Source organism: Perognathus longimembris, chromosome 2 (genome assembly GCF_023159225.1).
Source record: "Perognathus longimembris pacificus isolate PPM17 chromosome 2, ASM2315922v1, whole genome shotgun sequence".
Classification (NCBI taxonomy): domain Eukaryota; kingdom Metazoa; phylum Chordata; class Mammalia; order Rodentia; family Heteromyidae; genus Perognathus; species Perognathus longimembris.
The window spans coordinates 150,340,617-150,365,372 of record NC_063162.1 but is presented as its reverse complement, the minus strand read 5'-3'; the positions used below and the strand labels follow the sequence as shown (position 1 = coordinate 150,365,372).

General features: G+C 55.7%; 1 protein-coding gene across 1 annotated transcript; it reads right to left on the bottom strand.

Moving 5' to 3' along the window:
• Positions 1 to 12,131: 12,131 nt before the first annotated feature.
• On the bottom strand, positions 12,132 to 18,381 carry Gimap8 (GTPase, IMAP family member 8). Its single transcript, XM_048337749.1, is given in 8 exon segments — positions 12,132 to 12,331; positions 12,334 to 12,648; positions 12,651 to 12,785; positions 13,199 to 13,751; positions 15,006 to 15,048; positions 15,769 to 15,820; positions 16,899 to 17,038; positions 18,350 to 18,381. Coding segments are annotated over 8 exon segments (1,449 nt in total). The 5' UTR covers positions 18,361 to 18,381.
• Between the last annotated feature and the right edge of the window lie 6,375 nt (positions 18,382 to 24,756).

Here is a 24,756-nt window from a genome sequence, read left to right as displayed (position 1 = left end):
GTTTTCTCACTTGGAGGACTACTCCCCCAGCATCTCCTATCATTTATTGTTCTGCTTTCTACTGCACTTCTTGCTTGATTTTTCTTGGACAACGCACCGTGTATTTACCACTTAAAATCTGGTATTTTCCTACCCTTCCCTTTTACGTGAGATGTATTTCCCAGAACAGACCCGACTTGGTTTTGAAGGTATGGCACCTGAGGTATTCTGACCTCAGCCACGACCCTCCTACCCCGCAAGGGCATCTTCCTCGGAATGCGCGCCGAGTCGGCACCTGCGTGGACGGCCGGGGCCGTCGGGGCGGAGGTGTCCGAGGTGAATGAACAGACAGGGCCAGCCCACCAAGGCGACGCTCACGTGGACAGAAAACACTTGCCGGGAGGAGAAACCTCTCTCCATTGCTAAGTGTGATGTCGACAGGGATTTAGTTTTCTCAAGCTGTACAGAGAAAGGGAATACAAAGCGGCCGTCGCGGTCTCGGAAGCGCTCTACCCTTCAGAAACGGCGGGAGCACACGGCGCGACGGGCTTCGGAAACGCTTTCAAAGTGAGCGTGGTGGTCGCTCACCGCGACACTCAGCCCACGGGTGTTGGGATTTTAAACACTCGACCGTCACCCAGACGTGCACGAATACACCTTTCCAGTGCCAACCCCAGCAGGCGTGGGAAGTGTGACAGGTTGGAGAAAGTGGGGGATCACAGAGAGAGAGGCTGGCAAGCTTTCGCGGTTCCTCACCCTTCCTCCGTAAAATGCTACTTTTAGCTCCAGTGATCAGATAATTCTGCCACTGCTCTACAGCCCCGAGCACGGAGAAAGGAGGGAAATTCCTAAGCACTTCCGACGAGGCCGGTATAACTCTGAAACCCAGTTTAGAAAACTGGACTGAAGGAGAGGCCCAAAGAAAACTATAAGATACTCCCAGCCTCCACCCGCAGAGAGACGGTTTCCTGAAATATGAATGAACACATCCTACCGCTGTGAAATGTACGGAGGTGTGTCACTACGCAGGGTCCAGCAAGCATCAAAACATAGAAGGTTAATAAAAGAACAGACAGTATGTGACCATTCACCTGAAAGGCTGTGTGTATGCATCTTCATTATACTTAGATGCTGTATGTATTTATATACATATGTGTGTATATATACATAAGAGAAATATGCAAAGATAAGGATAATGGGGAGAGAAAATAAAGAAGCAAACAGGCACTAGTCAGGAGGAGGGAAATAGCATGGCAAAGAAGGAAGGTGGACTTCTGTGAGCTATTTGGGGAGTCTGAATTTTAGAATAATGCAAATATTAAATAAAGCTTTTTTTAAAAACAAATCTATGTTGGGCTGGGGATATAGCCTAGTGGCAAGAGTGCCTGCCTCGGATACACGAGGCCCTAGGTTCGATTCCCCAGCACCATATATACAGAAAACGGCCAGAAGTGGCGCTGTGGCTCAGGTGGCAGAGTGCTAGCCTTGAGCGGGAAGAAGCCAGGGACAGTGCTCAGGCCCTGAGTCCAAGGCCCAGGACTGGCCAAAAAAAAAAAAAAAAAAAAAAAATCTATGTTGAAAATTAATTCCTAAATATCAAAGATTCGGTGAAACAAGCAAAAGCAAACCTATGCCCTTTAGTACATAAAGTTCTGCGACAACCCCAGAAGAATGGAGCCAAAAATCCGCCCCCCCCCCAAAAAAATGAAGAAATACCCTAGAGCTCTTTTCATAGTTACAAAATTAATAATACTGGCATTCCTATCATTGAATTATACTGTGTGTTATGTACTGGAGATACAGACACAAACATTTATACACAAAACACACACACACACACACACACACACACACACACACTAAGAAGACAAGAAACGCGGCCACACAGGCAATGGCCCAAACTTCCCTACCATTCTCCTCGGAAAGAAAACCCCCAGGATTCCTAGGGAAATGCCTAACTTGACACTGGGGGCTAGAAAACACATAGAATGATCCGGGATCGCCTTTCTGAACATAGTTGCAAATAAATAATAAAAACTGTACATGCCTTGTGAACACAGACTGCAGGAAAATTGGTAACAATATAGACTTATTTTTGGTGTGATGACAACAGTGCATAGAATTGTTATTTTTAATATACATTCTAAAACATTAGCAGGGAAAATTATATGAAGTCTGGAACTGACTTCAAAAGAAGCCAGGAGGTGGGATGGGAACCGGCTTGTCAAAAACAAGAAACCGGGGTGGCCAGCCGTTGGCCATCGCGAGACAGGAGCCCCTGGGGCTCACCTTTGGTAAGTGCGGGACAAGTACGAGTCATGGCAGACCATCCGAAGCAGCCCTTCCAGAACTTTCCCAGGGCCCTCCGCTAAGAGAAAGGCTGAGCAGCAGGTGCACAGGGACTTGCTTTACCAAGAGGGTGGAGCTTGACAGCGCAGGACCGCCGCTCCCAGAATCCCCGGCGCCCTGGGAGACTCCGTTCCCTCTGCGGGGAGCCGGGACGGCCACACCCGCAGCTCTGCCCCGAGTGTCCACGGAGAGACTTCTAGAAGCCACAGCGCGGATGCCCCCCAGGACTCACGTGCTTTCCATTCCTAATCACTGATACGAAGGAAATAGGAACTAAAAGCCACACCGCAGCTCACAGTGGCAGCAGAAGAACGGATCCCACCGTCTTCAGGAGCCCCCCCCCCCCGTCTCTGTCACAGGAAGCCGCAGCCCCCTCCCCAGCTGTGCTGAGCAGTTCTGGAGCAGTCAGGCAGAGGGCCGTGTTCTTATTTGTGCTGGCGGATGGCACTTGCCTTCACTGGGGCTTGTGGTGAGGAATTAGAGGGACTCGGTGTCCATTTCCACCTAGAACCTTCTCCCCATTCTCCGGCTTTACCTTGGAGACACTGATGTCCTTTTCAAAGGGAAGTGACCGTCTTCCCTATAGTTGCGTAAAGACAAGCGACTTGCAGTTGCCCAGGAAGCCATGGTCCACCTGCGCGCCATGAACGGCCTGGCTCTTCCCCGGAGGGGTTCCCGGCCATGCAGGGGTGCGCCCTCTCTGCGGTCCCCTCATCGCGCATGCCCTGCACCCCCTCTCACGAGCCTCACCTGGTGCTGCCGCGGGGCTGCCCGGCTCTCCCGCTCTCTCTCCAGGGAAGCTGGTGCCCCGCTGCCCCCGCGCTGCCGTCGGAGGGGAAGCTGGCTCTGGGGAGGGGCCGGCGGGGACGAGGTCTCCCCCGGCTTCCTGTGACACGGCCGGGCTGGGGCGAATCTGCTCCCCTGGGCACTTGGCGTCCTCCGGAGATGGCCAGTGCCGTGGCCACTGCCGCGTTGGGCTCTGGTGGCTCTGGAGACGCTGGGACGCGGCCCGACGGCCTCTGAGACGCACCTGCTCTTCCATTTCAGGACCCGAGCCTCCGTCTCCCAGCGGAGTCTCCTCCCACCTTGAACCAGTCCCGGGGCGCGCTGGGTGCCGAAGTAACGTGCCTAGAGTCGCCTTTCGAGGGCACCCCTCTGCCCGGGGCTGCTCACATCCCACGGCTGTCAGCTCGGAGGGCGGGAGGCCTTCCCCGCTGGCCTCTCTCCACAGCTCGCTTTCCCTCCTGAGCTCCAGGGGCTGACCCCCGAGGCCTTGCCTGGCGTCTCCGGCTGCCCTCGCTGCACTGTGGCTCAAGTGGCAGAGTGCTAGCCTTGAGCAAAAAGAAGCCAGGGACGGTGCTCAGGCCCTGAGTTCAAGACCCAGGACTGGCAAAAAAAAAAAGATTTGCAACTTGTGATTTGGTGCGGTTTCTTTCTTTCTTTCTGGCCATTTCCTAGATATGTGGTGCTGGGGAATTGAACCCAGGGCTTCATGTATACGAGGCAAGGTCTCTTGCCACTAGGCCATATCCCCAGCCCCACGTTGCAAGTCTTGAGAAGAGCGAGGGAAAAGATTTCCCAGTGGAGGCTAAGGATGAGAATGACCGCGGACTGCTCATCAGCAACTCCACCCCGAAGAAGAGAGGGGCTGGAGCAGCGCTTGGGGGAGAGGAAATCCAGCACTGAGGCTTATCTCCACTGGAGCTACCTGTTGAGAGTAAGGCACCACCCCTCCACCCCCCAAAGCCTCCCAGCTCCCCCCAAGAGCCATCTTGTCATCCTTCCTGGGTCCAGCTCGCCTCAGCCACCTCCACCACCCGCCACGGCAGCCTCCTCGCCAGAGCCCCGGCCCCGCGACCAGCGGCCTGCCCGCCACGTCACTCAGCTGTGGACACCAGCACTGAGCCCATCTGAAGCAGAAAACGGAAGGGGGAGGGGGAGGAAGAGAACGGGAATGGGAAGGAGGAAATTGGAGCAGGAGGCTGATAATGAGAGAAGAGGAGGAAGGAGAGGAGGAGGAGGAGGAGGAAGGGGAGGAGGAGGAGGAGGAGGAGGAGGAGGAGGAGGAGGAGGAGGAAGACAAGGAAGAGGAGGAGGAGGAGGAAGGGAAGAAGGAGGAAGGGGGAGGAGGAGGAGGAGAGAGAGGAGAGGGAGGAGGAGGGGGAGGAGGAGGAGGGGGAAGGAAAGGAGGAGGAGGAAGGGGAGGAGGAGGAAGGGAAGGAGGAGGAAGAGGAAGAGGAGGAGGAGGAGGAAGAGGAGGAGGAGGAGAAAGGGAAGGAGGAGGAAGAGGGGGAGGAGGAGGAGGAAGAGGAGGAGGAGAAAGGGAAGGAGGAGGGAGGAGAAGGAGGAGGAAGAGGAGGAGGAGGAGGAAGAGGAGGAGGAAGAGAAAGGGAAGGAGGAGGAAGAGGGGAAGAGGAGGAGGAGGAGGAGGAAGAGGAGGAGGAGGAGGAGGAAGGGAAGGAGGAGGGGAGGAGGAGAGGGAGGAGGAGAAGGGGGAGGAGGAGGAAGAGGGGAGGAGGAGGAGGAGGAGGGGAGAGGGAGGGGAGGAGGAGAGGGGGAGGAGGAGGAGGGGGAGAGGAGGAGGAGGAGGAGGAAGGAGGAGGAGGAGAGGAGAGAGGAGGAGGAGAAAGGGAAGGAGGAGGAAGAGGGGGAGGAGGAGGGGGGGAGTGGGGGGAGGAGGAGGGAAGGAGGAGGAGGAAGAGGAGGAGGAGGAGGAAGGAAGGAGGAGGAGGAGGAAGAGGAGGAGGAGGAGAAAGGGAAGGAGGAGGAAGAGGGGGAGGAGGAGGAGGAGGAGGAGGAGGAGGGGGAGGAGGAGGAGGAGGGGGAGGAGGAGGAAGGGAAGGACATCCCCACCAAGCTCTCTACCACCCACCAAAACCACAAACAGAATTTGTAAGCGGCGAGGTAAATACCAAAAGTTCCAAAGCCCTGATGATTTTCTTAAACGTGCTGTAAAAAGGAGAGTTTGTATTTTTTAATTTGCATTTTCTATTTGTGTAGGTATTGTTAGAGGTCAGACATTTTTAACGCTCCCAGAGGGCCGCACCAGGTTTCAGAGCACGCTGTCCCATTCCTGACTATTTCTGCTGTGACCATGTTTATTATCATCTCAAAGAAGAAAACAAACCTTGTTTTAAAGTAAATAAAAGCAAGACCAGCTGGACAGCAGCGGCTCACGCCTGTCATCCTAGCTACTCAGGAGGCTGAGAGCTGAGGATCGCAGTTCAAAGCCAGCCCGGGAAGGAAAGTCCAGGACACTCTTATCTCCAATTAACCAGAAAACCAGAACTGGCGCTGTGGCTCAAGGAGTAGAGCGCTAGCTTTGAGCTCTGAAGAGCTCGGCGACGGTGCCCCGGTCCTGAGTTCAACCCTGTGACCACCACCACCAACAACAAAATCAAATTACTCTCCAGTCCTAGTTTATCTAATAGATAAGGATTTGTACAAAGTCACACCAGCATCCGTGTATTGTGTGATAATAGTGTGGAGATAAATGAGTGAAAGAATTGTAACAAAAGACGAGGAAGAGGAAAGAGAACGAGCAACACTCTATTTTCATGTATCTATACCACCTGTGAAGCAGTATCTCATAACTGACCTACAAAATGTCTATGGCTATACCAAGGCTCACTAAATTATTGTTCACAAAAGGAAATATGAGGGCTGGGAATGTGGCCTAGTGGCAAGAGCCCTCGCCTCGCATACATAAAGCCCTGGGTTCGATTTCCCGGGACCACACATATAGAAAACGGCCAGAAGTGGCGCTGTGGCTCAGGTGGCAGAGTGCCAGCCTTGAGCACAAAGAAGCCAGGGACAGTGCTCAGGCCCTGAGTCCAAGGCCCAGGACTGTCAGAAAAAAAAGAAAAAGGAAATGTGACTGGTGTGGTAAAGCTCACGACGGGAGTGGGGCTGGAAGAGAAGCCTGGATGAGACACACCGGTGGCTACTCAAGGCCTTGCCCGCCGCCTCAATAGCCGTCCTGACAGTGCTCTCACAGAGCCGGCTAGAAAGAGGGAGCTCTATCAGGCAACAACGGTGATAGAGACAAGTCCAGGGTCAAGACAAGGAAAATTCCAGAAGGCTGGAGTTCGGTGCTCTGTCAGGGGAGTGGTCCTAGAAACAGCCCGGCTGCTGGGGTTTTGATCGTTGAGGATCATCACAGGCAGGGGGAGTTGGAGACGCTGGTCGTGATTAAGGCACCTCCTTTTCCAGCTTGGCCACCAAGCCCACTGCGTCCCTTCAGTCCCTGGGCTTCTTGCTTAGGCCTCGGTCTCCTGGAGGGATCCAAGCCCGCCCAGGAAAGCCTGCGGAGGAAGGAAAACAGGAAAGCATTAGTGAGCGGGGAGAAGACGGGATGCCAGCAATAGAAGAGCAGCTGGCCGCAGGTCCCGGAACCCCCGTCCTCTAGAGGCCCCTCGGTACTGCTCGGATTCGAACTCAGATGCGGAGCCGGGAGACTGCTTTCTTCAGGAGCCGGCTGGGCGCTGAGCTGCGCAGGAGCAAGCCTCCGTCATCCTCAGTGCTGGCTTCCACAAATCAGAGCGGCGGGGAGCTGGATTCCAGCGGGGAGCCCAAGTCTCCGCCAACTCGGGAAGGGACAGTGCCTTCGGCGGGGGACTGCCCCTGAGGACAGGTAGCAACGGAATAACAAGAATAATAATGGGGTAACAAGACCTCAGCCTGCACAGTCTCCTCATCCTGTAGCCAAGGTAGGAAACGAGCTGAGCCGGTCCCCATTTGCAAGGCTCTTTCCAAAACCTCTCCTGGGACCCAACTCACTCTTTTCCTGCAAGAATCGAATTTTAAACTCTGAAGCCAGTACAGGAACCATTTGTTTGTAAAGCAGTTGTCCCCTCGGCAGCAACTCTTGAAAGAGACAGTCAATGTGGCTTCCCCACATTGCCCCAAGTCAACAAAGACAGGAAACAGAAACTAACCAGCAATACATTCGGATAAGCTCGCTGGGAGGTTTGGGAAATTAAACTAACGAAGAGGTCCCCTCCTGACCAAGAGAACCCCCCAAACGCCATGGCCGCCGCCACCCCTGGCGCTCCAACGCTCTTCCCTTACCTGGAAAGTCTGGGTCCCACACGCTCCCCTGAATTCACAGGCAATGGTAAGCGGGGAGCTTTGGAAGGGAAGCAGAAAGGAAGCGAGGGGAGGGGTTGCATACCCTTGTGAACGCCAGGGACCTGCCCACTCTACCATCCAACTGCACTCCGGAGCGTTCTGCAAGAGGGGACGGTCCTGTGCCCGCCGGCAAGCCAGATCCACCCGTAGCCCCTGAGTTCGGGACATGGGACGAGTGGATCGCACCACTGAATTTCATTTCCATTTACTTTAACGTTCAAGTTTAATCACCACGTTTGCCTTGCGGCTGTTACACGCCTGACCAGCCCAGGATGCTTCAAAGGTCCATTTTGGTTTGTTGTTGTTAAAACCCCTTCAGCGTGGCTATGCAAGACAGAATCTGGCAGGGAGATTTAAATGCTTGCAAAAATATAAAGAACTTCGTTTAACGTACCAAGGACTTTGGAATTTGTGAGGAAAATGGAAAGGCATAAAATGGATGGAAATATCACCATCTTACTTGTTCCTAATTTATCAAGTGGTTGTTTTTTTTTTTTTTTACAATAAACTGCAGTTAGATTCTGTGCAACATTTTTTCTCCATCTATTGAGACGATCGTGTGCTTTTTGTCCTTTGTCCTTCATCCTGTCATTACAGCATGATGCATTGATCTATTCATGTATGGAGCCCATAGTGCATCCTGGGATAGATTACTTCACTTTACACGTGGCCGCACTCAATTTGCGTGTATTTTGGTGGGTGTCTCATGTTTAGATTCCTAAGGTCTACTTGCTCATAGCTCTCACTTCTTGTAATATCTTTCTAGTACTAACTTCCAAGAGTGAGCAGTGGCCTGTGCCCTCTCCCATTTGCTGGAAGTCTTTGTAAAGTGTTGGTGTTAATTCTTCTTTCAATTCTTATCCAGTCCTATCACCTGTGGGTGGAGAAACACAGACCTCCCACACTCCTGCCTCCTAACAGCTGTGCGGACAGTCTTCAGTGAAAAACAATAGACAGGAAGTGTGGGGTTCACACCCAACACCCAGGTGGTTAGATTCTAGGTCGAGTCTCAGAAATGTGAGAGTCAAGGCCACAGGGCCTTCTCAAGGGGGTCACGGCTGCCTCTCTGGGGGCCATCGGGGGCCGAGCCCGAGGCCGGGCCGTCGGAGAGACCTCGGTCTGCAGCTGAGCATCACAAGTGCCAAGGAACAAACAAGCGTGAAGGGGGCAGGCAGGTGAAAATCCTGCTGATGCAGGGCTGACCGCATCCAAGAGGAGCGGGTTCATGACCAATTCACTCGCGGGTCACAGACTCTGCCGACAGCTCGCTTACTCCTTTTTAGGAGTTAAGCCAATTTTATGGAATTGCTTGTCTTTGAAGTTCTCCATGAAATATGTGTGTGTATATATATATATATAATATATGTAATATATATTATATGTATAATACAGTGTGTATGTGTGTGTGTGATGGTCCTGAGACTTGAACTTGGGACCTAGGCATTGCCCCTGAGTTCTTCTGCTCAAGGCTAGCACTCTACCATTTGAGCCACAGCTCCACTTCCAGGTTTTTTTGGGGGGAGGAGGGGTGTTTAATTGGAAACAAGAGTCATTTTCTGCCCAGGCTGGCTTCAAACTGTGGTCCTCAGGTCTCAGCTTCCTGCATGGCTAAACAAGCGCACACTGAAGTGCATTATCCAAGCAGACCAAAGCCCATCCGCCACTCGGCTCCCGCCCGTCGTCCTAGCTGCTCAGGAGGCTGAGACCTGAGGACCACGGTGCAAAGCCAGCCCGGGCAGGAGAGGCCACGTGATTCTTATCTCCAATTAACCACCAAAAAGCCAGAACTAGAGCTGTCACTCGAGTGGCAGAGCACTCGCCTTAAGCAAAAAAAAAAAAAGCTTAAGGACTGCATGCACCCAGGCCCTGAGTTCAAACCCCAAGACCAACACAAAACAAAAACCCACGCACCCCTTCCTTCGTTGTGCTCTCCCCTTTCTCTGCCCCACGCCGATCAGGACCACAGGGACATTCTGCAACGCGACCCATTGACCTTCGCTTGGAGCCTCTTCGGCAGTCAGACGGTTGCTTGCTGTGGAGGGCTGGGTGATACACGGCACTGCGCACACCAGGAGTTTATTCCCCATACGCCAGCGCCACCCATCCATTGTTGCCACACACGTCTCCTGGAGGTGTTCAATGCCCCCCGCGAGGTAAAAACCCCTCTCCCCGAGGGCCTTTGCCTTCCATAGGTGACGTCCCCGGCCGAGGGACGAGGCCCACGGCAACGGGTGGGCAGCGTCCTGATGGGCGAGGACTCCTCGCCGGCCAGGACGCCCCCGCGGAGGGCGGGGCGCTCGATGCTGGACCGCCATCCTCACCCAGTGAATCCGCAGACTCTGCGAACCCAGAGGAAGCAGAGGCCAGAGCGCGCACCCCGCCCGCCCTCCCCAACCATCCACCGGGAGACTCAGTGCCTCCCGTCCCAGAGCAGGGGCAGCGGGTGGATTCCGGTCTGCAGCAGCATAGATCTCATTGGACGGTGGCCCGTGGTTGCCCGCCTGGACACTTTGGAGTCCCGGGTCCAGACACCCACAGACACGAAGCGCAGGCTCGTTTTGCGGAGGCCAACTGACCCTGGGCAGCCTAGAGGAGCACCCCTGGACCTCCCCGGGGGCCCCTCTGGGGCATCCCCCTTGCCCCCGTGGCAATTAGGAATGTCCCCATTCGAATCTTGCCTACACACACCGGACCTGACTGCGGCGCCATCTCTGGAGCGGGGGACTCCTGAGCCATGGAGGCCTCCGGGCCGCATGGGCACCTGGGGGGGGGGGGTGGGAAACCCTGCCTTCCCTCTCGGCCTCCACACAACCCCGCTGCCCCTTCGGGGAGGTGTCTGCTTCCCCTAAATCAGAAAACTGGCACCCGAAGAGAACAGGCCTTCGTAACCCGATTCATCTTTATTAGCTGGTTACTTGATTACTCGACACACGTTTTCTAGAAGTGAAAAGAACTAAGGTGGCGTTCCAAGGCATTAAGGGTGACAGTCATGGTCTGAAAAGCAGGCTGGTCTGGGAGGTCACCAAAGGTCGCCAAGGGGGAAATGAATACATGGCCTGGCCCCCTCCTCCCGAGATGCACACACAGGGGTGAATGCCAGCGATACCTGAGCCTCGACCTACCTGGCAGACAATGCCATACTTGCTATGTCACACGCACCGCGGGTGGCCCCCAGTAGAATCTGCTCAGTCGCGGACAGGTACCCCCTTCCTAGAAGCAAACAGCCACGTATTCCCAGAGCTGGGGCTGGCAGTGGCCCCGGAGTGCTCATTCCTGGACCTCTTGACACGAGGTACAGTAGGGCCCTCGTAGGTTCAAGTCACTATCATTTCATTTGCCTGAATTTGAACAGTCCTCAGGGCTTTAGAAAGGGGAGTGGGTATCGTCAAGGGATTCCCAGAAAACCTTCTTCTAACCTTCTTTTAGACCTAAACCTGGAATTTTGGAATTTTGCTACCTTCTCTAGCTTAAGGAATTCCAGTTCTAATCTTCTATAGTCCAATTCACTGTGGTGTTTAGCAGTGAAATTGCTTTATATCTTACATACTGGTCAGGTGCAAATGGCTGGTGCCTGTCATCCTAGCTACTCGGAGGCTGAGATCTGAGGACTGTGCTCCGAAGCCAGCCCAGGGAAGGAAAGCCCTGACACTTATCTCTAATTAACCACCAAAAAGCGGGAAGGGGAGCCGTGGCTGACGTGACAGAATGCCAGCCTTGAGCAAAAAAAAAAGCTAAGAAGCAATGCCTAGGCCCTGAGTTCAAGCCCCAGGAGTGGCAAACACACACACACACACACACACACACACACACACACACACACACACACACTAAAGGCGTAACGGTGTCTCACTTTCTACCTGGATGTGGAATGAGGAGAGAACTAAGCCTAAGGAAAGAAGAAGTATGCTGTTCTACTCCTGGGCCCTGCCCTACACCTGAGCCTTGCCCCAGAGGGACAGGGGGGCTGGACGAGCCAGTGGTCTGCCAGCCAATCTGACAGACAGACTGGTCCACCAAAAAATACAAAGCAAAAGCCACAAGAGAGGCCGTCAGAGTCCACTGCTGCATTCTGCCGTGGCTAAGGTGCACTGAACATGGCTCCGTTCCCTGCATTTGGGCGCTCTGATTTGTGTGTGTGTGCGTGCGTGTGTGTATGTGTGTGTGTGTGTGTGTGTGTGTGTGCTCAAGGTGCTGTCCCTCTTGCTCAAGCATAGCGCCCTACCACTTTGAGCCACAGTTCCACTTCTGGTTTTCCAGTGGTTAATTGGAGGGAAAAGTCTCGCGTAGGTTCCCGCCCAGGCTGGCTTTGAACCATGATTCTCAGGTCTCGGGCTCCTCCGTAGCCAGGATCGCAGGCGTGAGCCACTAGCGCCCGGTGTAGAACTGTCTCCATCGGGGCCCCGGGCTGACCTGGAGCTTACACACGGTGTCCGTCCTGACTCCGTCTCTCCTACATCGATACACGGGTCCGGCGATTCTGACCCCTCCTCTGGCTGGCTACAGCCCGACCATTTATTGACCTAAAACAGGCACCGCAACGCGAGGTGAGGCGCGTTGGCCTCTGTAGCCTTCGATGCCACGCGCCCGCCTGCCACGACGGCCAATCTAGCCCCCCCCCGCCCACCCCCCCGCCCCGCCAGCTGCCACCGCCCTGAACCTGGACAGCCGCATGGCTACCCCCCTATCGAGTGACTAAGAAAGCCGCTGCGGCCCTGGGCATCTCTAATGTGCTTCCTGACCTCCCCCCAGGGACAGGGGTACCCTCGCTCGTGCGTCTTTTTCAGGTCATTGGCCATCGCCGAAAGCTCTTTGGCCTGCGTGTCCCCGGACTGGCCGGCGTCTCTGTTATTAAAGGCGCAGACTCGCCCCGGCCCTTCCTCACTAATTGCCCGAGGCCTTTGCGGCTCGTTTTGTGGATGTAATCTTGAAATGCCTCGCTCCCCCCCAGGTCCTCCCTCCGAGTGAAGGGCAGGACGGTGTACTGCAGGACGCGGCTCCCGAAGGCGGCCTCCAGCCGCGCCACCGCGGCCTCGTCCGCCCGGGTGAACCGCCCCGGCTCCAACACCAGCACGATCGGCTTCGCTCCCTCTCCACAGAGGGCCCAGCAGCGCTCCGCCTCCGTCTCTAGCCAGGACGGATCCTTCTCCGCGCCGGGCACCTGGCTGAACAGCGGCGTGTCCACAACCACCACCTCCTGCCCTGCTGGCACGCCCGGGTGACCGGCTGGGCGCGGAGCTGCGAGGGGAAGACGGCTTTCCCCAGGATGGTGTTCCCGGGGGCGCTCTTCCCGGGCCCGCTCCTCCCTACGAGGACCAGGCTCAGGGGTTCTGTGCAGAGGAAAGAGAAGACTCATGACCCTGGGCTGACAGGGATGCACCTGTCGGCGGCGGTGGTGGCGGTAGCTGTCGGGCCTGGCTCCGGGCCTGTCTGTCCCTGAGCTCCGCAGCTCAAGGCTAGCGCTCTGCCGCTCTGAGCCTCAGCTCCACGTACAGTTTGTCAGTGGCTCATTGGAGCTAAGGGTCTCACGGACTTTCTTGCTCGGGCTGGCTTTGAACCACGATCCTCAGATCTCAGTCCCCTGAGTCACCAGGATGACAGGCGTGAGCCACTGGGACCCGGCTTCCCCTGTGTTTCCCTACACTTCTATGCTTCTTGAGGAGGCGCCCTAACTCCTCGCGGTCCCGTGGGACAGGTCACTGCGCGGGGTAAATAAGCCACGGGTGTAACCTGGGAGCCTTACCTTTCTCTCTGAAGACGTGGAGCAGGAGCTGCTCTACCTGGCTCCGCCTGGCCTCGGGCGCTGCCCGGTCGTCAAAGATGCTGTATCTGTGTCCGCATTGCTCGATGAGTCCCCGCAGAGGTCCATTCCTGCTTAAGGATGCCTCCGGGTCCTCGCCCTGTAAATCCTCCCTCCTAGTAAAGAGAATGATCGTGTGCTTCGTGTATTTGTCTCCAAACTGCTCTTGGATGGCTCGGAACACCTCCGCATCCCTCGGGTGGAAAGGACCCAGCGGGATCACCAGCAGGAAGGCGCGCGGGCCGGCGGTCATGTTTTCCCTGAGCTGAGACGCAGCCGACGTCAGAGAGGAGAGCTCTGGAGCATCGACGACCAGAACTTTCTTCCTTCTCCAGGTCATGCTCTCAGACTTACACTGCCGGGTCACCGCCTGCCCGCTGAATCCGGTCTCAAACGCTTGCCGGCCCAGGATGCTGTTCCCGGTTGTGCTTTTGCCGACACCCTGACTCCCCATGAGGAGGACCTGGTGGTCCGGGATCTCCGGGATCTCCGGGATCTAAGGGGCAAGAAGACAGACTCAGAGCCTCCTCTCACGGCTACGCTTTCAGGTGCCTCTTCCCCGACCGCGTGGACTGAGAATGGCACGAGTATTCTGACTGGGGAATTCTAACCCTGGTCAGAAGTTAGCCAGCAGGTGGGGAAGGGCCGGGGAATTAGGGGGTTCACGGGAGCCTGAGACGCCCCAGGAAAGCCGAGGTGCAGCACTGGGGCCGTGGTAATTATGGAAGGAGGCATGAGGTCTCTGGGCTTAGGTGAGACTGGGAACACCTGATTCTAAAATGTCCCCTTTTTAATAGCATGTTCATAAAGTAACACGCTGGGGCTGGGGATATAGCCTAGTGGCAAGAGTGCCTGCCTCGGATACACGAGGCCCTAGGTTCGATTCCCCAGCACCACATATACAGAAAACGGCCAGAAGTGGCGCTGTGGCTCAAGTGGCAGAGTGCTAGCCTTGAGCGGGAAGAAGCCAGGGACAGTGCTTAGGCCCTGAGTCCAAGCCCCAGGACTGGCCAAAAAAAAAGAGTTGGCTGTGGTGTCACAAGTCCTAAGATGATCAATGCCCTCCATACCTTTGCCCGCAGGGCGTCGAGATGAAAAGGGCCACCTCCGATTTGTGCCTTTTACGCCGGGTAATTCAGGCCTCAGTCCACTGCCATAAATCCTGCAAGCCGCGCCCTGAAACCCTCTGTCCGCACCACGCACCAGCCCCGTCTCCCGTGGGATGCGTTAGTCACCACCGAACACTCCGCTCTAGCAGAGAGCTGGCCCAGAAATAATCTAGACGTGTATCCATAACTGCTTTCTCTCTTTTTGTCCACATTATGGAAGACATTTCCGTGACTGGGAGCTGTTGGATTATGCATCCAGGCAGCACTAGGTATTAAGAGCTGTCAGCGCCGGCTACTGTAGCAGTGCTTGCAGTATCTCTGTGCTGTGAATGCTACACATTGGGCTTGTTCAGAAACAATGGTTTCGGCCTTGCAGGCATAGCCGAAATGTGAGCTGTGCTGGACTCAGGACCAGGAGAAAGAGTCTGAGTTAGAAAGATGCTGTAGCGAGCAGCAAGCCTGGTTCCGTGAATGCCAGCGGGCCGGGGGTATCCACACGGTAACCAGAGCCAGTGAGGCACCGGCTCACCTGTGTTAGGATTCCTCCTGGTGCGCATCGGCTTCTGGTTCATACAGGTAGCCTTCCCCACCCCCCACCGCCCTTTTCTTTGGCTGCCCAAATGTCTACAGGATTGACTTACCACATGGCGTAGCTCCTTGACTTGTAGCTTTATTCCCACAGTCCTAAAAAATAAAGGAGAAATGACACACGCAATTTAAAAAAAAAAAAAAACACAGCTTTTTTTTTTTTCACAAAATAGTGAAATTTTACCCAGAGTTCTTGGCCAGAGGCCGTCTGAAAATTCCGACATGTCAGGCCTGGCCGGTCATTCCAAAATGCCAATGAACGAGGCAGTAGTGGTGGAAGGCAGAGAAAGGAGACCTATTCTGTGACATAGACACACTGAAAGAAGATGGAGAGGACTTCAGCCTGTCTCTGGGGTACTGGCATAAACTTGGGGGGGGGAGTTGTATTTTATCTTTACGTAGTTGTACAAAGGAGTTTGCCACGCGACAAAGCAGCTCATGACCCCCCCCCCCTTCAACATGCTCACCACCCCTCCTAGCCCAGCCCTTCCCTCGCTTTCCTTCATGTTTAGGTTATATATTGGATGTTTTGCCATGTAGCAGAGCAGTCTATGTGAACAACGCATCTTGATCTGTGTAGGAAGAATTGGCACAGGGCGTAGAAGCAAGCCCAGTACTCAAACGCTTTAGCAGTCCGCGCTTCCTTTAAATGCGGAAGGTCACGCCAATGCAAATGCCAAGGCTACAGAAATCAATCTTCTCTCCAGCTCCAATCCAAGTGGCAGAGCACCAGCCTTGAGCAAGAGAGCTGAGAGCCACACCAGGGCCCCGCGTTCAAGCCCTAGTACCAGTGCAAATAAGCAAATACATAAATACGTGCAAAGATCACTTGGACTGTTGAGCGTAGAAATGGAGCAAAGGTTAAGGCCTAAGAACAGATGGAAGAAAAGAATAAAGCGGTGTAAGCGGACAGGCTGGTGGGCGTGGGGATGGATTCTGGGAATGATGGCCATGCGGGATCTGGGGACCCCTCGGTCATCCAATGGGAGGGAGCAAAGGGAGCAAAGCGGACCTCGGAGTTTAGGCATGAAGGATTGGTGGGCAACACAACCACTGGCTGGCTGAAGAGGAAAAGGAAGTCAGAGACTCCCAGGAAGCCGGAAGTTTGGGTATGGGAAGCATGGGTGCCTGAGAGAGATCAAGGATGGGACCACACCAGGGCGCTGGGTGAGGGAGCAGGGCCAGGGGGGGCAGAGCCGGCCCACGCTCCCTGGTGTGGGAACTGTCAGCAATGGACGGACCCCAAAGCCTTCGACAGATGAGACCACCTGGGCAAGACTATGACGAAGGAGGCGGTCTCTGGAACAGCCGGAGAGGAGGTGGGAGGGGGAAGGAGGACGTTTTACGGAAGCCAGAAGGACAGTCCGAAGAGGGAAGGGTGCACCCGATAACGTGAGGGACCAAGTAAGTCAAGGACCTCGCCTGTCCAGTGACTCGCCAAGACAGTATCCACAGTCCCCCCCGTGGCCCTCGGGTAACCCACGGTCCAATTCCTCATTCTACTTCAGCTAAAACGTAAATATCTTGCCAGGCGCTGGTGGCTCCCTCCTGGTGGCTCCCGGTTACTCGGGAGGCTGAGAGCTGAGGATTGCAGTCGGTTTCCAGCCCGGGCAGGAAAGGCCGTGAGACACTTAATCTCCAATTAGCCATCAGAAAACCAGCAGTGGTGCTGTGGTTCAAAGTAGGTAGAGCGCTGGCCTTGAGCAAAAAGAGCTCAGGGACAGCGCCCAGGCCCTGAGTTCAAGCCCGAAGACCAGCAAATAAATACATGGTAGGTAGGTAGGTAGGTAGGTAGGTGGATGATAGGTAGATAGAGCGTGCGCCCCCAACGCCCCCAGGATGCCCCGGAAGGCGTCCTCGTCCTCCGCCGTGTAGTGGCCGACGGCCGTGACCAGGAGCAGCGTGTGGACGCCGGGGGGGGGGGGGGGGGCGAACGCGCCGCGCACCCCCGAACCGATCGCTGAACCGGGACTCGAACGCGGCTCTGCCCAGGATGGTGTTCCCGGTGGCGCTCTTCCCCGCGCCCCGCTTCCCCACCAGGAGGAGCCGCAGCGGGGCCCCCCCGGGGCTCGGCTCTGCTGCCGCGCTGCTGTGGGGACACGAGGTGACCCGTCAGGGTGCCGCCAGCACAGGGCGGAAACTCCGTCTCCGCTTCCCGCGGACCCCCGAAGAACTGGAGCTGCTGGAGCCCTGGTCTCAGACGAGACGGTTCCCGTGACGTCCCCTGCTCCCCCAAATCCTTTCGGCCCCCCCCAACCGCGCTGACCGTTCCCCCGCCCGCGTGATGGACGCTCTCCCGCCCCTCCCGCTCGTTCTGCACGGATTGTTTCGCCTTTCGCCTCTGTCTTTGCCTGGACCGTAATCCTCCTGTTTGGAGTTCCCCGCCGCAGGTGCGGGGACCGACTTCCCGGGCACCCCGTCGCCCCCACACCCGTTCATGGGGCGTCACCGCCGCTGCGTGTGTCCAGGCACAGCCGGGGTGCCGGGGTGAGCTGCCACCCCTCTAGACACCCCAGCCAGTCTCTGACAAGGGGTCTGTAAACCCCCGTCCGGTCTGGTTTCTAGCCCCAGGTTGCCACGTCACGCGTCCTGAATAGCCAGGGCTGCCAGCGCCAGGCGCCATGACAGGGGTCAGGGCCAGGTTTTAAGAGGGAGAGCAGCGGAACGCACACCTTCCGCCCGGTGTGCAAACGTGCAAATGCAGAGCGTGAAATAAAAGGGCTGAACGGAACGCGTGCACTGCCTTCACGTGCCCATCTCCGCGGGCCACGTGACAAACACCTGACACACACACACACACACACACACGGGGCGTTGGCTTTTACTAAACAGGACTATGGCGGGGCGCCGGCCTGCGGGCCCCACGCCACCCCAAAGACGGACGCTTCCCGCCTTCCCCGTCCCCCCCCCCCTGCCAAAGACGGACGCTTCCCGCCTTCCCCGTCCCCCCCCCCCCCGCCAAAGACGGACGCTTCCCGCCTTCTCTGTCCCCCCCCCCCGCCAAAGACGGACGCTTCCCGCCTTCCCTGTTCACCCCCCCCGCCCCGCCAAAGACGGACGCTTCCCGCCTTCCCTGCCCCCCCCGCCCCCCCCAAAGACGGACGCTTCCCGCCTTCCCCGTCCCCCCCCCCCGCCACGCCTTCATCTCCCTCCTCAGAGGGGCTGGGCCCCCCCACCTGCCACCCCCCAGGAGGGAGGCAGCCCCCAGCCCCACCAGGAAGTGCACCCCGGCCCCTCCCGTGGGATCTGTGGGGTGGCAGGCCCGCCACCAGGGAGAAACCTCCCCAGAGCCGGACGGAGCCCCCCACCAGACTATCTCCAACGCACGCACACACGCGCACACACACGCATACGCACATATGCACGCACACACACGCACACACACGCACCTACGCACCTCGGTGCCATCGGCTCCCTCGTAGTCTCAGGCTCTCCATGCTGCCCCCGGCTCCACCCGTCCATCCCCGGGCTCTGGACAGCAGCGCTGACGGCCCTCCGGCCAGCAGCAGGGATAACCGAGGACAACGAGGGGCCCCCCGCTTTCCCAGGCCCCAGGCCCCCCCCCCCGGCAGGAGGGCTTCTGAGCGGCTTCTGTGGGAGGAAGAGGTTTCTAGAAATAGAAAGGAAGTTGAGGACGCCGGCCCGGAGCTCGAGCACGGGGCAGCCGCGGAGGCCTGGGGAGGGGCCAGCGATGGACACCCAGCCTTTCCTCAGCCCCCCCTCCCCCGCTGCCCCCGGAAGGTCACCGCCCCGCCCGCGGGGGGCAGGGGGCAGGGGAGGTGGGCGGGGCCCGCTGGAGCCAGGGCGGGGCGGGGTCAGTAACGAGGGCCTGTGGCTAGGACGGAGAAGGACACGCAGGTCAGCTCTGCTCCTGGCAGCACGGAGAAGTGGGGAGCCGGGCCCCCCGTCCCCCCATCACCGTGCTCACCCCTCCCTGTCCCCCTCCCACCCAGTTCCCCCTGGTTGGTTGTCCAACAGGACTTCCCAGGGTATTTTCACAAGCATCTAGCACACTCCAGTCACACCTAGCCCCGCCCCCCACCATCCACTATTACCCACAGGGGTTTCAGTGAGCTTAGTTTTGCCCTCGACAGTCACAGAGCGATTTAGGAAGGTGACGCAGGTCCTGTCTGGGGTGTGGCGCTGCGCAGGAGGAGGGAGGGCGAAGGGAGGATCGAGGAGAGAGAATGTGATCAAAATACGTTACGTGCATGCGCGAAAACAGAACTATGCTACTCAGGGGGCTGAGATCTGAGGATCCCAGTTCAATGCCATCCCAGGGGCTGGGAATGTGGCCTAGTGGTAAGAGTGCTTGCCTCGTATACATGTAGCCCTGGGTTCGATTCCCCAGCACCACATATATAGAAAATGGCCAGAAGGGGCGCTGTGGCTCAAGTGGTAGAGTGCTAGCCTTGAGCAAAGAGAAGCCAGGAACAGTGCTCAGGCCCTGAGTTCAAGGCCCAGGACTGGCCAAAAAAAAAGACAAAGCCATCCCAGGCAGACAAATCAAGAGAGTCTTCTCTCCAATCAACCAGCAAAAAGCCAGGAGTGGAGGCATAGCTCAAGTGGTAGCGTACCAGCCTTGAGTCAAAAAGCCAAGGCAGAGAGTACGGGGTCCTGAGTCCAAACCCAGTACTGGAGAAAGAAAGAAAGAAAGAGAGAGAGAGAAAGAGAGAAAGAGAGAAAGAAAGAAAGAAAGAAAGAAGGAAAGAGAGAAAGAGAGAGAGAGAGAGGGAGGGAGGGAGGGAGGGAGGGGGAGGGAGGGAGGCAGGAGCTCGCTGGGCTTGATTAAGGAGTGAGGGACAATGATGGAAAGGCGAGTCTGGTCACATTATTTTGTTTGTATATAGGGACATGTCACAAATGAACCCCAACCCCTTGTGCTGATGCTAAGAACAAAAGTAAAAATGATAGTTATTGATCATGCTGTCATTAAAATCATGGGAAATCTTTAGAATTAAATCTTCATTGTAAAAAACAAAACAAAGCAAAACAAAAAAAAAACAACACAAACCAAGCTCTTTTTACCCACCCTGACCCTGGTACTGGGAATTGAACCCGGGGCCCTGCACGTGCTAGGCAATACCCTACCACTTGAGCCACGGCCCCCACCCGTCGGTTTTTGGTTTATTTTTCAGCTAGGGTCTGGAGCTAACTTTGCCAGACTGGCCGGCGACCGCGGACCTCCGATTTCTGTCTCCCGAGTAGCTGGGATTCCAGGCGGGCCCCGCAGCCGCTGCTTCTGTGACGTTGGGCTTTGAGCTTCTTAAGCGTGCTTGGACTCTCACGCCGCCCCGCCAGACTGAGGTGCTCCCCCGAGAAGCGTCCTCCGGGTCTTTCCTCGGGGTGCTCACACCTGAGGCAGAGTCCCCTGCTCTGTACACACTCACACACACACACAACACACACACACTCATACACACACACACACACACACACACACACTGGTCTCCAGGACTCCTTCTCCTCGTTGGGAACCTGAGGGGTCAGGGTGGCCCAAGGGGAGGTTTTTCTTTCTGGTGCCGGTCCCGAGGCTTGAGCTCGGGGCCTGGGCGCTGGCCCTGTGCTTCTGTGCTCAACGCCAATGCCACGGCTCCGCTTCGGGCTTCTCGGTCGTCCATTAGAGATAAGTCTCTGCCCGGGCTGGCTTTGAACTGTGATCCTCACTTCTCAGCCTCCCGAGCAGCTAGGATGACGGGCGGGAGATGCATCGAGAAGATGAGCCCAAACTCTCAAGCCAGCTCAGCACGATCCTTCCACAGGCCGGGCCACGACGCGGAGACTCGGGGCGGAGCCCAAGGCCTGGCTGGGTGCTCTCTCTCGAAAACAAAGACGACAGAAAAGTGAGCGAAGAGGAAAATGTATATTCTTAAATAAAATATGAAGCACCGGAGGCATGCTCGGAATAAAACCAACGCTTCAAATAACTCCTTACGGCTTCCGCGAGATGCTTATTCGCCGAGCTGACCAATGGGCGAAATGATCTTTACGAACGAGCTCTTGGGAGAATTGATTCTTCCCTTGGAAGGAAGGCGGCCTGGGAGCCCAGGTGGAGAAGAGATGTGGGTTGCCTGCCCCCTACTGGCTGTAGGAGGAATGACCGGCATGGCGCTACTCCTGGCTCTCCTGGCTCTCCGCAGGGGTCGAGAGAGAGGCTTGTATCTCCAGAAACCAAACAGCCAGGAAAACTACGGTGTGCAGGAAAGGAGGCATCAGCCAGGACCAGGTTTTGGGGGAGACACAGGGGTGCAAGATGAGCGGTCACGAGAGCCCCATCTGAGGACAGGGAAGGGGTCAAACCTACCATTGGGAGACAAAGCCAGGGCCTGTAGTACAATGTGCCAAAATAACCAAACGGGGGAAAGAAACAGATGTAGCCACAAACTTGCCACTTATTGTGGGGGGTACCGAAATGGAGAAGTTTTAAGGTCCCAGGGGCGGGGAAGGCTGCCTGGGGAAACGTAACACTTAATCTACACCTTGAAGGGAGGTAGACATGACGGCCAAGTAATGGAGGGAAAGGCCTCTCTGGGAGATGACGCATGGAAAGACAGGATGTCCCAAGTTCAGGACAGCCTGACCTGGGGGGAAGTGAGTCAGGCTGGCGGTGGGAAGCCCAGATAGAGCACGCAGCAATGATCCGAGCTAGGAGTGAGGAGGACGTGGGAACACACAGCGCCGGCCGAAATGGGAGCACATTTGTGATTTATTCAGGAAATAGAAGTAATGAAATCGTGTGTGTGTGTGTGTGTGTGTGTGTGTGTGTGTGTGTGTGTGCCAATCCCGGGGCTTGAACTTGAGGGCGCGTGCTTTTGCTTAGCTTTTGAGCTCCATGCTGGTATTATTACAGCACGTGAGCGACACATTCAAAGCTTCCAGGTTTGTGCTGGCTAATTGGAGATGAGAATCCCACAGACTTTCCTGCCCGGGCTGGCTTCGAACCACAATTCTCAGCTCTCAGCCTCCTGAGTAGCGAGGATGACAGGCGGGAGCCACTGGCACCTGGCGGAGAGAATTTAAAATTGGGATGGATTTGGGGTTGCCGTCCAGCCGCCGTATTGAAGGGGATGTTATTCACAGCAGAGACGTCTTTTTTATTTTGAAAATATTATTACATGTTTCACTTCAGAAATGAAAAATGTGTTTACTACAGCTTGGGCAGATGGCGGGGAAAGTGTCTTGTAATTCACTTTGTGTATTTTGACAATTTTCCGATGGATTTCAGAAACCCTGGACTCAAGTCCACGATGGTTCCAGTAACAACAATTAAGGGGTCATGCTTTCCTTCCGTTCTACCCCGTGGGCCCCTCCGGCTGGCTGGATACGGGAGCCGGGCTGGCAGCGTTTGCTTGTGGTCTCCATGAACTCAGGACCATGGCGGGAAGTTTGGTTTTCTCTGTGTCTAAGGAGTTGTACAAAGGGGTTTCGATTCAACTTCTCCGTTCAAGAAAACAATGTATCCTGGGCAGTGTCCCTTCTTCCAGCATTTTCCATCTGTCCCAAACCTACCTCTCCCTCCAACTCCTTTGGCTCCATTTTCATGTGTGTGCATTGAATATCATGACTGTATTGTGCTCCCCTCCATTCAGCAGTTGCTGCTACCTCAACCTCCCCTCCCCAACAACACTTGTGCCAGCCTCCTGGTACTCACATTGTTAAACTGTGAGTTAGTCACAGGAGTTACACCGTTGCGATCCTCCCTGGCATATACCGCACTTCAATTTGTGTGTGCCTAGATGCATCTGACCCATGTATATCTTTTCATAGTTTAGATCTAACATTGGCATATGAGAGAAAACACGTGCCTTTTGTCTCTTAACATCATTTTTGTTTTGTTTTTGTTTTTGTTTTGCCAGTCGTGGGCCTTGAACTCAGGGCCTGAGCACTGTCCCTGGCTTCTTTTTGCTCAGGGCTAGCACTCTGCCACTTGAGCCACAGCGCCACTTCTGGCCATTTTCTGTCTATGTGGTGCTGGGGAGTCGAACCCAGGGCTTCAGGTATACGAGGCAAGCACTCTACCGCTAGGCCACATTCCCAGCCCTCTTAACGTCATTTTTAACAGATCTTTCCACTTCCCTACAAATGGCATATTATTTCTCCTGATGGCTGAGTAAAATTATATGTATATATGTATATGGTGTGTGTGTGTGTGTGTGTGTGTGTGTGTGTGTGTGTGTGCAGGGCGTGGGGCTGTTCCCTGTGGTTTTGGCTGGGGAGACGGGCACCGAGGGAGATGCAGACTTGGAGTCGGGTATATCAGGTAACCACTGGTTCTTGTCTCAGGTTACGTCTACAACCTTTTTGCTGAAAACAACTAAAATTAACGAGGTTAGATTTTGTTTTTAATGTAGAAAGAGCTGGCTTTGAACTCGGAGACTTGTCCTTGTTAAGCGATCACTCTAGACCTATGCCTCACCTCCGCTCTCGGGACACATTTTCGCCAGGTGAGGTGACACACAACGCTAACCCCTCAGGAGCCTGAAGCTGGAGGATCAGGAGTTCTGGGTCAGCCTGAGCTACAGAAAGAGACTGTCTCAGGGCAAGAACAAAAGCAAAAAAAAAGCAAGAAGGAAAAGCTTACTCCTCTCACAAGCATTCGACAGGTAATGAGACAATGAGGAGCCACCAGACCCAAACGAAATGCTGAGACAGGATGGAGCACAGAGCGCCTGGTCCAGGGGTCCCTGGGGGAGCAGGAGGGGACCCGGCTGGGGGAGGGGACTCTCAGCAGCCCCATCTCCTCGAAAATCTCTGGAACTCGAGATCCACTGTGGAAAGCGTTGTGAGGCGTCCCACCAAGCAAGAACCCCGCGGGGCAGGAAAGGAAGTCCTATCTGGGGCGTGTTTTCATTTCCAGGCCGGGCTCTCCATCCCGGATTCCCCTCTGGATATTTAGTCCAATCGTTCCTGCTATGTTTTCAGATACGAAGACTACTACTGCAAGCATAGGGACAAGTTGTCCAGGGTGGGCTTGCTACTCCAAATGCGGATGCTTCTGTACGCCAAAAGTGCCCCCTTCATTTCCGTCCCTCTAGCTATTCCGGGAGTGAGCAACATCTAAAAGGAAACAGCAGTCTGGGCACCGGGGGGCTCATGCCTGTCATCCCAGCTACTCCGGAGGCTGAAATCTGAGGATCACGGTTCAAAGCCGGTCAGGGAGGGAAAGTCCGTGAAACTCTCGTCTCCAATTAACCACCAGAAAACCAGAAGTGGGGCTGTGACTCAAAGGAGCCGAGCGCTAGGCTTGAGCAAAAGAGCTCAGGCCCTGAGTTCAAGCCCCATGACCAACAAAAAAAGATAGATGATAGATAGATAAATGATAGATAGATACATCAATCGATAGGTAGATAAGCGATGGATAGATGGGTGGATGGATGGATGGATGGAGACTGCAGAGTCGCCCCGTACCCTATGCAGATTAGAGGAGACGGTGGCTTCACTTAATCTCTAAAGAGAAAAGGAATGAGATGAGAAGAAAGCGGTCAGCTTTGCTGCCTGGCTCTATTTTAATTCCCGAGCCTGGCTGTTTCCTCATTGCTTGGTCCGTCTGTTCTGCCTCCGGGGCCCTGGCTTTGCAGGCGCTGCCAGGAGCAGGGCGGCCGCCAGGGCAGGCTCGGGGCGGACGCCCACCTGTGAGGTCTGGAGGAAGAGGATCAAGGGAGAAAAGGGTCCCCACGTGTCCACAAGGGTCCCCACAAGTCCTGGGCCCCAGCTGCAGAAACAGAGGCCTGCTCCTCAGATCAGTGTCTCAGCCTCCCCCCCCCCCAGGCACCGCCCCACCCCACCCCCAGGCTGCTGGGGGAG